At 44.8% G+C, this 12,372-nt stretch overlaps 1 protein-coding gene across 1 annotated transcript in view; it reads left to right on the plus strand.

The window, feature by feature from the left end:
• The window catches only part of LOC115312639 (arylsulfatase B-like), a 45,526-nt gene extending 35,800 nt beyond the window's left edge, over window positions 1-9,726 (plus strand). Inside the window, exons 8-9 of the mRNA XM_042288521.1 lie at window positions 7,578-8,017; window positions 9,583-9,726. Of these exons, the coding sequence (XP_042144455.1) occupies window positions 7,578-8,017; window positions 9,583-9,726 (584 nt within the window). The remainder of the gene's footprint in view (window positions 1-7,577; window positions 8,018-9,582) is intronic.
• The last annotated feature ends 2,646 nt before the right edge of the window (window positions 9,727-12,372 follow it).

The following is a 12,372-nucleotide window of genomic DNA, read 5'->3' on the forward strand; positions in this document are numbered from 1 at the left end:
AGAAGTCCGACGGCAACCTGAGTTGAGTGCCATATACAAGTTCGGCAGTGGAGCATCCCAGATCCTCCTTGAGAGCCGTGCGAATGCCAAGGAGCACGAGGGGCACTTGAAGAACCCACTCGTTCGGGTTTCCGTAAGCCATCAAGGCCGATTTTAGATGACGGTGAAAGCGTTCCACGAGGCCATTGGACTGTGGATGGTACGCTGTAGTACGTAGCCTTGTTGTGCCGAGGGTGTTCGTCAGCTCTTTGAAGAGCGACTACTCGAATTGCCGTCCGCTATCCGTGACGATCTCAGAAGGGCATCCAAATCTGGACACCCATGTTGAGATGAAAGCGGCAGTGACAGTGGAGGCAGTGATGTACGGTAATGGCTTCGCCTCTGGCTATCTGGTGAACCTGTTAATGCAGGTAAGAAGGTAGCGATATCCCTGCGATGGTGGGAGAGGTTCGACCAGATCCAAATGCACCTTGTCGAACCTTGCATCGGGTTGAAGAAAGGTCCTGTGTGGGGGCACAGGGTACCGATGCGCTTTCGCTTGTTGACAGGGGCACAGGAGCGAGCCCAGGCCCGGATGTCTGACTTGATGCTAGGCCAAACGTACCGACTCGTCATATGTTTTTATGTTGCACGAACACCCGGGTGTGAAAGGCTGTGGGTGGCGTCAAAAAACTTCCGACGCAGAGGTGTGGGCACAAACGGTCGTGGTTTTCCAGTTGCCACATCGCAAGTGACGGTGATGTTTCCTGGAAATGTGACGTCCTGCAGCCGCAGAGAGGAAGACGTGCGTAGCACCTTGAGCTCCTCATCGTTGACTTGCAGACGAGCAAGTTCCGCAGGATCTGGAATCGGTGGCAATGACACCGCGTCAATGCGGCTCAGGACATCAGCAGGCACGTTGTCGACATCTTTTACGTGTCAAATATATGTGGTGAACTCCGACAATAAAGCCAACTGTCGAATGTCCCGTGGTGTATAATGGGAGCCGGCTTTGGCGACGGCATTGGACAGGGGCTTGTGGTCTGTCCAGATGGTGAATGCTCTTCCCTCAACGAAGTGTCGAAAGTGTCGGACGGCCAAATAGGCAGCGAGCAACTCACGATCAAACACAATGTACCGCGTTTGTGCGGGATGAAGCTTCTTTGAAAAGAAGGCGAGCGGCTGTCATTGCCCGTTCACTTGCTGTTGTAGTACGGCTCCTACGGCGGTACCTGAGGCGTCGGTCATAATCGACGTTGGAGCATCATGCATAGGATGTTGTAGTTGCAATGGTTTCTGCCAGAGCTCTCTTTGCCTCACAAAATGCTTGCTCAGCTGCCTCATTCCAGACAAGAGGAGAAGTTGAGCGTCCCTTCTTGCCTTGGAGAAGAATGTCGAGTGGATGAAGGAGCTTTGCACAGTGAGAAACAAAGCGCCTGTAGAAATTTACAAGGCCAATAAATTGGCGAAGTTTGGTTAGTGAAGTTGGCCGCGGAAAGTCTTGAACAATTGCCACTTTTGCAGGCAAGGGTCGAATGCATGAACTATCAAGATGGTGGCCGAGAAAATCTAATTCGGGCACTCCAAACTCGCTTTTCGTGGCGTTGATGATTATGCCATGTTTGGCAAGCCGTTTGAAAAGAAGACGGAGATGTACATTGTGCTCCTCTGGAGACGAGCTTGCGATCAACAGGTAGTCGACGTACGAAAAGACGAATTCCAAACCCCCCGTCACAGCGTCAATAAATCTTTGAAAAGACTGTGCCGCATTACTAAGGCCAAACGGCATGTGTAGAAATTCAAATAAGCCAAAAGGCGTTGTGACAGCTGTTTTAGGGATGTCTTCATCTGCTACCGGAATTTGATGGTAGGCTCGGGTGAGGTCAAGTTTCGAGAAGATGTTGGATCCCCTAAGATTGACGGTGAAATCGTGGATGTTGGGGAGTGGGTACCGGTCTGAAATGGTTTGCTTGTTCAGAGCGTGGTAGTCTCCGCATGGCCGCCAGTCTCCGCTTGCTCTGGGGACTGTAGCGGAGACGCCCAACTGCTTGATGATGGTCGGACTATGCCTAGTTCGAGCATATGGTCGAACTCTACCCGAGCAATTCGAAGCTTTTCCGGAGCTAGACGGCGTGGGCGGAAGGATACAGGTGGACCTGTTGTTTGTATGTGATGAGTAACATCGTGTGTTACGGGTTTTGTCCAGTCGGGAGGTCTTGTGAGCGAAGGAAACTCGCTGAGTGGTGTTTGAAAAGCGCCTTGCACTTGCGTACAAGCGGAGTCGAACACCGGAGTTTCCGTCGTGTCGAGTCCTTGTAATGTAACTTTTGTCGTCGAATCGAGCAGGCGTTTCCTCTTGACGTCGACAAGCAGCGAATGATGTTGTAGAAAGTCTGCGCCAAGGATTGCGCGACCGACGTCGGCCACCAGAATAACCCATCGAAAAACTCGTCGAAGGCCGAGGTTCAGCGAAAGGGAACGTTCCGCGTAAACAGGAATGGACGTGCCGTTCACAGCTTGCGGAAAGGAAATTGGCTCACGTGAACGGCCGGCAAGTGTCGCAGGGACGGCGCTGATCTCGGCTCCTGTGTCAGCAAGTAAGCGGTTTCCAGCTGTTTTGTCGATCACGTAGAAGAGGCGAATTTCTCTCGGGCTTGGACCACTCGTCGCCTCTAGTGGTCGGCCGGCCGGTTTTGCGGCCACGCACAGGGGCGTTGTCAGCGTCGAGCGTCAGGACCGAAACGGTGGTGATGGAGACCAGAGGCCTGAAGAGTGACCTCTACTCAAGCGGTCGCTGTCTGGTCGGCATGATGTAGAGCGGCGGCGTCGACTTGGAGAACGGGGAGTGTCTTGACGTCCTGTCGCAGCGAGAACGACTTGTTTAAGTCGTTGGCAGACGTCGGCGACATTGTACTGGGACGCGTTTGGTTCCCGCATATCTTGTACCGTGATAGAAGTGTTGCCTGCTGACTGCGATGTCAAGGCGGCAGCGGTAGCAATAGATGGAGAAGCAACCTCCAAGACCGCGTCGGTCAAACCGGCAAGTCCGGCAAGGTTGAGAGGCGCGGCTGCTTCAAGAACCATCTGGACGTTTTGTGGGAGTCACTGAAGGAACAGCTCTCGAAGGAGAACGTCATCGATGGCGTTGGCACGTTCTCAGAGAAGCTGAGTCATTGGACGTAGTAACTGCGTTCCTCCACCGAGGGTAGCTGCTGCCAACAGGTACGTTCCGAGGCTTCGGTTCTTTGCAACAGGGCCGCCTTCAGTTGATCGTAGGGATTCGTGGCAGACGGGGTGATAGCACGTCGTACACTTCGTCGGCTGCGGTTGGTGAAAGAGCTGACACGACGTGATGATACTTCCGTTCTTTGCTTGTAATGCGCCCCAGATGAAACTGCGACCCCACTAGGAGGAACCATACTCGTGGGTTGCGGCCCAGTACGGCGGGAGCCGAACCGCAACAGCCGCTACTGGAGCTGGAGTCGAGTCCGTTGGTTCTCCCTGACTCATTCTTGGATACTTGTCCGAGTCACCACTCGTGGGGAAGGAATAATACGCGTGTACTCCGAAGAAATGAGCCGAGACAAGGAGACACGACTGGTTCGCGTGTTCAACTGGCGTACATCTGTCTCCAGGCGCGCAGGTGTTGCGCGCCCGAGAACATCCTCTTTTTTTTGTTTTTATGCTGAGTGCTCAGCGCATGTCACGCTCCGCATCTGTGGCCACTACAGGGTCACGTGACCTCGGGGGTCATGTGACCTGGGGGGGTCACGTGACCTTTGAAGGAGGGGATCACGTGACCTCGGGGGGAGGGGGTCACGTGACTTCGGGGGAGTCATGTGATCTCGGGGGGGGGAGGGTCATGTGACCTCGGGGGGTCACGTGACCGCGGGGGGGGGGGGCTTGCGCCGTGCATTATAGGTAGGGTGTGTACTTTCCGGTGTTTATTTGTGAGAAAAATCGGCGGATGTTTTTCGGTGTTTATTTATTTTCAAAACACCGGTGTATTTCGGTGGAACGTCTCACGACGAGGCTAAAATCGGTGATTATCGGTGAAAAAAAAAAGCGATTGATCACAAAGATTTCCAATTTTATTCACATAGTTCATACACTTCTTCTCTAGGAAGCAACTATTTCTCACACTTGGTTATTATAGTAGATGCAAGGATACTTTCATGCTTGCATCTACACGCAAAGAACGTGCTGCCGTCATGGCAGCACGTTCCTTGCGGTTCGCAACCCGCAGTTATGAAAACGCACACTCCTGTACAACACGGACGTTGGCAGTGTCTTCCAGGAACCACAGCAACCTCTGAATACATGGCTTGCACCGACATCACTTGGCCAGACACAATGAGGAAAAGGCACGTGAGAGTCTACCCTCCACTGCGTTAATTTGTCCACAAAAGGGGGCCATGGGAGACACAATAGGGGAAAGGCGTATGAGAGCTTAGCTTCCACTGCGTTCACTAGACGCTTTTGACCCCCAGAAAGGAGGGCGGACTGACGCCACCTGCAAGCCATGTATAAACACTGGAAGAATGCAGGATCCACGAGATAACATGTTTGACGAACCTCTACGGGGAAAGGGTTTCGCTAGGTCGGAAACTAGCAACGACCGGTGTTTTTCGGTTTTAACCAGGGCGAAAATATCCAACCACCGGTGTTTTTCGGTTTTAACCGATTTTATATTTTCGTCACCGACGGATGTTTATCGGTGTTTTTCGGTTAAAACCGGAAAATGCACACCCTAATTATAGGATATATCTAGGGTGTGTACTTTCCGGTGTTTATTTGTGAGAAAAATCGGCGGATGTTTTTCGGTGTTTATTTATTTTCAAAACACCGGTGTATTTCGGTGGAACGTCTCACGACGAGGCTAAAATCGGTGAATATCGGTGAAAAAAAGCCATTGATCGCAGGAAGAGAGTTCCAATTTTATTCACATAGTTCATACACTTCTTCTCTAGGAAGCAACTATTTCTCACACTTGGTTATTATAGTAGATGCAAGCACACTTTCATGCTTGCATCTGCACGCAAGGAACGTGCTTTCGTCATGGCAGCACGTTCCTTGCGGTTCGCAACCCGCAATTATGAGTACGCACGCTCCTGTACGACACGGACGTTGGCAGTGTCTTCCAGGAACCACAGCAACCTCTGAATACATGGCTTGCACCGACATCACTTGGCCAGACACAATGAGGAAAAGGCACGTGAGAGCCTACCCTCCACTGCGTTAATTTTTCCACAAAAGGGGGCCGTGGGAGACACAATAGGGGAAAGGCGCGTGAGAGCTTAGCTTCCACTGCATTCACTAGACGCTCTTAACCCCCAGAAAGGAGAAAGTAGTGAAAGCGCACAATAAAGACGAATACGAAGACGGAGAGGCAAACAGGACGAGCGCTGACTATCAACTGAATTTTTTATTGGAAAAAATAGAAACAGCAAAATAAAACAAGGAAAAACCACAAATACTACAAATGTGACTAGTCATCAATGACTCGGCCACCACACGTGTCAATAAAGTCCACTTCCTTTTTGTGAAGGAAAAGTGAGGGTTGACTGATACACTTATCAGGGCATTCCTTCTTTATCATATAAGCCTCCAGTACCTCCCTCGCCACCTTTTCTTTACCTCTCCCAACGATTGTAGTGCCTTGGAAGTTGGGAATGCAGCGGCAATCTCTGCAATGTATGGGTAAATGGGCTCCTGTTGTTGAACGCAGTGATAAAGCATGTTCGCGCAACCGTTCATTCAAGCACCTTCCGGTCTGGCCTATATAAACCTTGCCGCAGCCCAATGGAATTTTATAGACCACGCCCACCGCACATTCCACGTATTTGTTTACGTGCTTCACTGTGCATTGCCGCTTATCTTTGTTTTTTTCCTTTATCCTCGGACATAGTTGAAAAGGTGGCGAGGGAGGTACTGGAGGCTTATATGATAAAGAAGGAATGCCCTGATAAGTGTATCAGTCAACCCTCACTTTTCCTTCACAAAAAGGAAGTGGACTTTATTGACACGTGTGGTGGCCGAGTCATTGATGACTAGTCACATTTGTAGTATTTGTGGTTTTTCCTTGTTTTATTTTGCTGTTTCTATTTTTTCCAATAAAAAATTCAGTTGATAGTCAGCGCTCGTCCTGTTTGCCTCTCCGTCTTCGTATTCGTCTTTGTTGTGCGCTTTCACTACTTTCAACATGCATAACCAACTCGCCTGCATCGCCACATTAGTCCAGAAAGGAGGGCGGACTGACACCACCTGCAGGCCATTTATCAATACTGGAAGAATGCAGGATCCACGAGATAACACGTTTGACGAACCTCTACGGGGATAGGGTTTCGCTAGGTCGGAAACTAGCAACGACCGGTGTTTTTCGGTCTTAACCAGGGCGAAAATATCCAACCACCGGTGTTTTTCGGTTTTAACAGATTTTATATTTTTGTCACCCACGGATGTTTATCGGTGTTTTTCGGTTAAAACCGGAAAATGCACACCCTAGATATATCCCATACTGCACCGCGTGGTTACGCCGACGGCGACGGCGACGCCGCTCAAGCCGGAAAGGGGCCCTAAGAGATGCGCTCTAAAATTAAAAAAAAATTCGTTATTGAAAGGTTTTTCCCCAAGAACTCTTTCAGCTCGTGAAGAACCTTTTCGGCTCAAGCACTATCGCCTCCTGGCGCATTTAAAAGGCAACAGGGTGATGAACTCTTTCCCATAAAAGAAGAGTGAGTGAGTGAGAAAGCGTAGCTTAAAAGAACCCCTTATAGGTTTTTCCACGAAAAACCTATTTTAGGGCGTGATCGAAAGAACGTTTTTGGGTGAAAATATGGACAAGAAGAACCCAGAAGAGTTTTTTACTACCAGATTTGTGTTAATGTAAAGAGAGTGTTTATGAAAGGCCCGAAAAACATGTGCCCGATAAAAGGCGTCCGTCATAGGAAATAATAAAAAGAAACGCCTTTCCTGGCACACCTACTTTATTCTTTACGGTTTGAATGTTGTTTACCGCTCATAAAGATGCACGACGGGGGAATTTTTATATAGTGACCGGACTCGCATATCAGCAATGTATAAGCGCCACTGCAATGCCCACGAACTGGCATATTAGCAATGTATATATAAGCGCCACGTAATGCTCACACTCTTTATTTTTTTCGAGAGCTATCTTGCTTAGAATCGTCGCGCATTTTTACACATTTGCTATGGAACTGTGATTTCCACTTCAACAAAGCAAAGTTCAACCTCGCTCACTGGTGAAGACAAATACTGTAAATAAACCAATTTATGTTTAGCAATCTTAATAAAGGTACATACTATTCCAAGCAACCCAAGCAACAAAAGTGCGCCATGCTATTTTCCGGCGAAGAGAAAAAATACACGCGCTTTTTCTCATAGGAATGCACAGGAGCAGCGGAAAAGTAGACTGGTTGCTGTCTGCTTCAATTTGCTTCCGGGAAGCCGCATAGACACTAGCGACAGTTGAACGTCTAGCGTACATTAGAATAACTTATGTAATCTGCTGCCAAGGCGGAGCGGCGTCCCTTTAAATGGTGTCTCATCGCATGCCTGACGAGTCTCGTCTCTTTCAGGAGGGAACGTCTCAGAGCTTGGCGATATCGATGGAGTCGACATGTGGGAATCATTGTCTACATCGAACAAATCCCAACGTGGCAGTGTCGTGCTCAACATAGATTCAGTGTTAAACTACTCCGCAATTCGAGTTGGTGACTACAAACTGATTGAAGGACAATTCAACAAGAGCTTGTATGACCAGAGATTCGAGACTGTGGGAGGCAAGCGTCCGTTGGATGACCTCGACGCTTTGATGAATGGGTCCGTGGCTGCCTCTGCTCTCCGAGACTTGTATAAACACGAGCCCTTACGATTTTCTCCCTATTGGAGGGCTGAGGCCAAGATAAACTGTAGTAAAGAAACGTCGAATGACGACATACATCAAGATACATTTTACTTATTTAACATCAAAGAAGATCCTTGTGAAACAAACAACTTGGTATGCGAGACGACGGAAGTAAGTAATCTGAATTATACTCTCAATATAAGTCATTAAAAAGGAATCCAAATGCCTCCGTACATATTGGACACAAAGAGAGAGAGAGAGAGAGAGAGAGAGGAATATGTTCGCATCAGGAAAAATATTAATACTTAAACCAATTTCGAACGAAGCATGCATTCTATTGCCGGTTTTTAAGTATAGACTGCCACGAGAGACTTTTTCACACTGATATGATAAAAAAAGAAACCTTGGTTCTCGCAAAAAAAAAAAGAAGGTAAAGGCGTTAGTTGCTTTTAGCGCAAAGTTAAAACACGGACCTTTCGCTTTGTAATCTGCTGCTCTACCCCTGCGACAACAAAGCTTTCTGTTTTTGTTTTTTTTTTAAATTTTGCTTATTCATCTGCGACAGCAAAGCGGCCTGGATGAGCATCGTTAGAGTTGCCAAGTACTTCCGTTGTCGCGAAACATTTGTCGTCCCAGTGCCTGATGTCACGTAATCAATCACTGTGTGTTACCCTGTCATGTCATAGCAATAGGCTAAGGGCTAACGTTCATCATAGGCGTCACGGAATATACTAGATTTACGTGATCACGTGCCTAAACACTTCGAGAGTAACAAACAACCAAACAATAATAAAAGTTTAACGACATAGATTTCAACGAATCCTTTACGCGCTCTCCTTAGATCCGGGCGGAGGTAATTAGCTCACCTTGATAAATTATGAAAGAACTGACGAACGCGGAGTGCGACGTGGGTTTTTGCCGGCTCCCTTAAAAAAAATTATCTTAAAAGCCGCTTGGGTAAAAGGGGTAAACAGAGCGGAATAGATGGAAATTGGTCGACACAAACATTTGAAGCATTCTGCGTCTGTAGGCTTTTTGCGAAGTATCGAATCAAGTTACACATGCTACGCTTTTTTTTTTTTTTTTGGGGGGGGGGGTGGGAAAGGAGGGGGGGGGGTGTGAATTGTGTAAAGCGTGTGCGAAACACCTTACGAAACACACAAAGATCGAAGCCTAGAAAAATGTTTAAAGTACTTTTCTTTTTACTAGCTACGTGAGATATCTGAGGTAGGAAAATCGGGAATATTGTATTAACCGGGTCATGTTTGCGATTCCCATGGAATAAACAGGCTACACATTCCTGAAACTACAGCGAAACGGTTTTTGGCAGGTTTAGGTTTCCGTACGATATTCCGAAGTTTCCTGTTTCGCACGCCTGTTATGGAACACAATCGTCTGCCACATCAAATTTCATATCTCTCGTAAGAATATTTGATAAAAGCTGAACAATGCTAGTTAACACAACAGGACTGGTTGTGCGGATAGAAGCGTTTGCTTATTTATGCATTATTTGTGAGTTGCCAACACGTGTACGCTCCGCATATTTTTTTTTATGAATCGCTTAACGCTTTTGTATGCTTTTACTGGTTCATATAATTTGTAACTTTCCTAGGTAGCTGTCTGATACGACGTTTACTGAAGTCATTAATATTCTCTCGAGATAGCTACTGCCAGAGAATTAATATCGTTTTGTTGATCATCAAAAACTCAAGTGACAATTATTTTCTTTTTTTCAGGCTGAGAAGCTAAATGAGCTAAAGGAAACACTCGCTTGCTTTAAGCAAGAAGAGGCGAAGCCTCTTAACAAATGGGTAGATGCTGCAGGCCTCCCCGAATGCCACAACGGCGTATGGGACCACTGGGTTCCCACTGTAAAATAAACAACAACAACAACAACATTTTGTGTGTTTTTTTTTTGTATTTATTTACCATTTTGTTTTGGGGTGGCAAGGACAAAAGGTGCATTATAACATCTGACTCAGGTCCCGTACCCCATACAGGTTTCAGAGCGGCGCAGCTCTTACAACGAACACACAGCATATATACAAATCAAACACAAGAACATAACAAAAATAACAAGAAATATGTACATTTCTAACGCAATGAAATGTCTGGCAGAATGTTTTTCACAAGACTTTATACATGCTTGAAAATATAATCCTTTATTCTTTTTTTAAATGTATTTGCAGATCTTGATTTAGTTGCTATATCAAGAATTTGTGGATGCATATTTAAAAGTTGTGTTAAATGCTGCTTCAATGTTTGTTCTCCATAATTAGTACGTATTTGGCCTCTATCATATTCCACACGTCTCAAGTTGTATTGGGTGTCTCTTAACGGAAATTGAGTAACAAAGGACTCCGTGTTGCTTTTAAGAGAATTGAAGATTACTTTCGCGAAGTTGAAAAATATTAGCTGTTGGATAGTGAATAAATTATACTTCTTAAAATAACTGTATGTGGTGATCATTATAACACAAGCATGCAATGCACCGAATTGCTTTTTTTTTTTTTTGAGTACTAAAAGTTTTTCAAGGTTGCTTTTTGATGTCGTTCCCCAAACCAATGAACAGTAATGCAGGTAAGAGTGCACAAGTGCACTGTATAGTTGGCGCTTAAGCCGTGTTGGTAGTAAAAGTCTTAGTTTATGTAATATGCCGATTGAACGTGAGAGAGTCAAACATTGTTTAGATAAATGAATTGTCCAGTACAAATTTTTGTGAAACCATACACCCAAGAACTTTATGGATTCAAGCTTCTCTAATTTGTTTGAATTAAATTTTATATCGATTTCATAATTAAGTGCCTTGTTTTTTGGCCTGAAAATAATATATTTAGTTTTAGAAATATTCAATTCAATCTGGTTTGTCACTAGCCACGTGGATAGTTTGTTTAACCAATCATCTGATACACTTTCGAAATGTCTGAGGTCATTGTGGGAGAAGAAAACATTGGAGTCGTCTGAAAATAATACCATGTCCGCAAAATGCGAGATATGTACAATATCATTAATATAAACAAGAAACAATAATGGTCCTAAAATGGATCCTTGTGGGACACCATATGCGATTTGTTGAATGTCAGACTTAACGCCGTTATAGACGGTGAATTGTAAGAGCTCAAGTAACTGCATATTAATTCTAGCGTTTTGCCCCTTACACCATAGGTACTCAGCTTTGTCAACAGTATTTTGTGCTTAATTGAGTCGAAAGCTTTTCGAAAGTCAAGAAATATTCCGATTGTATAGTGCTTATTTTCTATATTGGTTATAATTTTATTTTTAATGTTTAGAAGTGCCATTTCCGTCGATTTATTCCTTTGAAATCCGAACTGCTGTTCCGAAATTATTTTGTGTTTTGTAAAAAAAACTAGTTAGTCGACTACTTATTATTTGTTCTAATATTTTAGAAAAACGGGTAATACAGAAATTGGCCTGTAATTATTGAAAACGTTTTGTGCACCACCCTTATGTATAACGCAAACTCGCGCTACTTTCATTCTGTCTGGGAAACGACCTACTAATAATGACATGTTGCATATATGTGCTAGCGGAGTGGATATTAGTTTAGAAGTATGCTTAATTGGTTCCGATTTTAGACCGTCCTTCCCTGCAGCCGTACTGTTTTTAAGACCATTAGTCAGCTTAAGTATTTCGTCCTCATCAGTTGGATGTAAGAAAACTGAACTGATGATGTTGTGACATCTGTACGAAGTTTCATTTCCGTCATTGGTTGGGGGAGACGAAGGTGCACCTGATTTGAGAAAATGTTCATTAAACCTATCTGAGAGCTGCTTTTCTCCATAGCTAGTGCCATTTATTTCAAGTTCAGGCGGCAGCGGATTACTATAGTTTCGAAATTAAATTCCTTACAGTGATCCAAATTTTCTTGGGGGCATCCAGAATACGCGTAAATGTATTAATATAATATTTACGTCGAGCCTCTTTAAATCCGAGTTCGATTTGTTTGGAATTTTTTCGTAGTTGACCAGGATACTTTTATCTTTTAGCTTGATGAATTTATCGTACAAGGTATCTCTTTCTTTTATTCTTTGATAGAGCGTAGGTTTTCTTGATTTCTTATGTTTTCTAAGGGTTTTTAATGGGAAGGCTCGATTATATAAGGATATAATCTTGTTCAAAAAAAGGTTGTACGATATGTCAGGATCGCTTACATTACACACAAAGTCCCAATTAATATTTGACACCAAATTGTAAAATGTATCGAGATTTGTTTTCTTAATGATGGGTTGGTATGTTATATTGGGAGCGGGCATAAACCTATTTATGAATTTTTTAAAAAAGCAAAAAGATGGCAGGTGGTCACTTATGTTCCATGTTAACACCCCCCCCCCGTAATTTAATTTTGATCACAGTTAGTTATACATAAATCTATTACAGTAGCAGTTTCTATAGTAACTCTCATAGGTATATCAACAACATTTAAAAACCCATAACATTCTAGTCTCCATTAGTTTTGTAGATGATTGGTTAGAAGAGTTAATATCAATATTGAAATCACCAATTAA

The sequence above is a fragment of the Ixodes scapularis genome, unplaced genomic scaffold (assembly GCF_016920785.2).
Source record: "Ixodes scapularis isolate PalLabHiFi unplaced genomic scaffold, ASM1692078v2 PGA_scaffold10__122_contigs__length_95168666, whole genome shotgun sequence".
NCBI lineage: Eukaryota > Metazoa > Arthropoda > Arachnida > Ixodida > Ixodidae > Ixodes > Ixodes scapularis.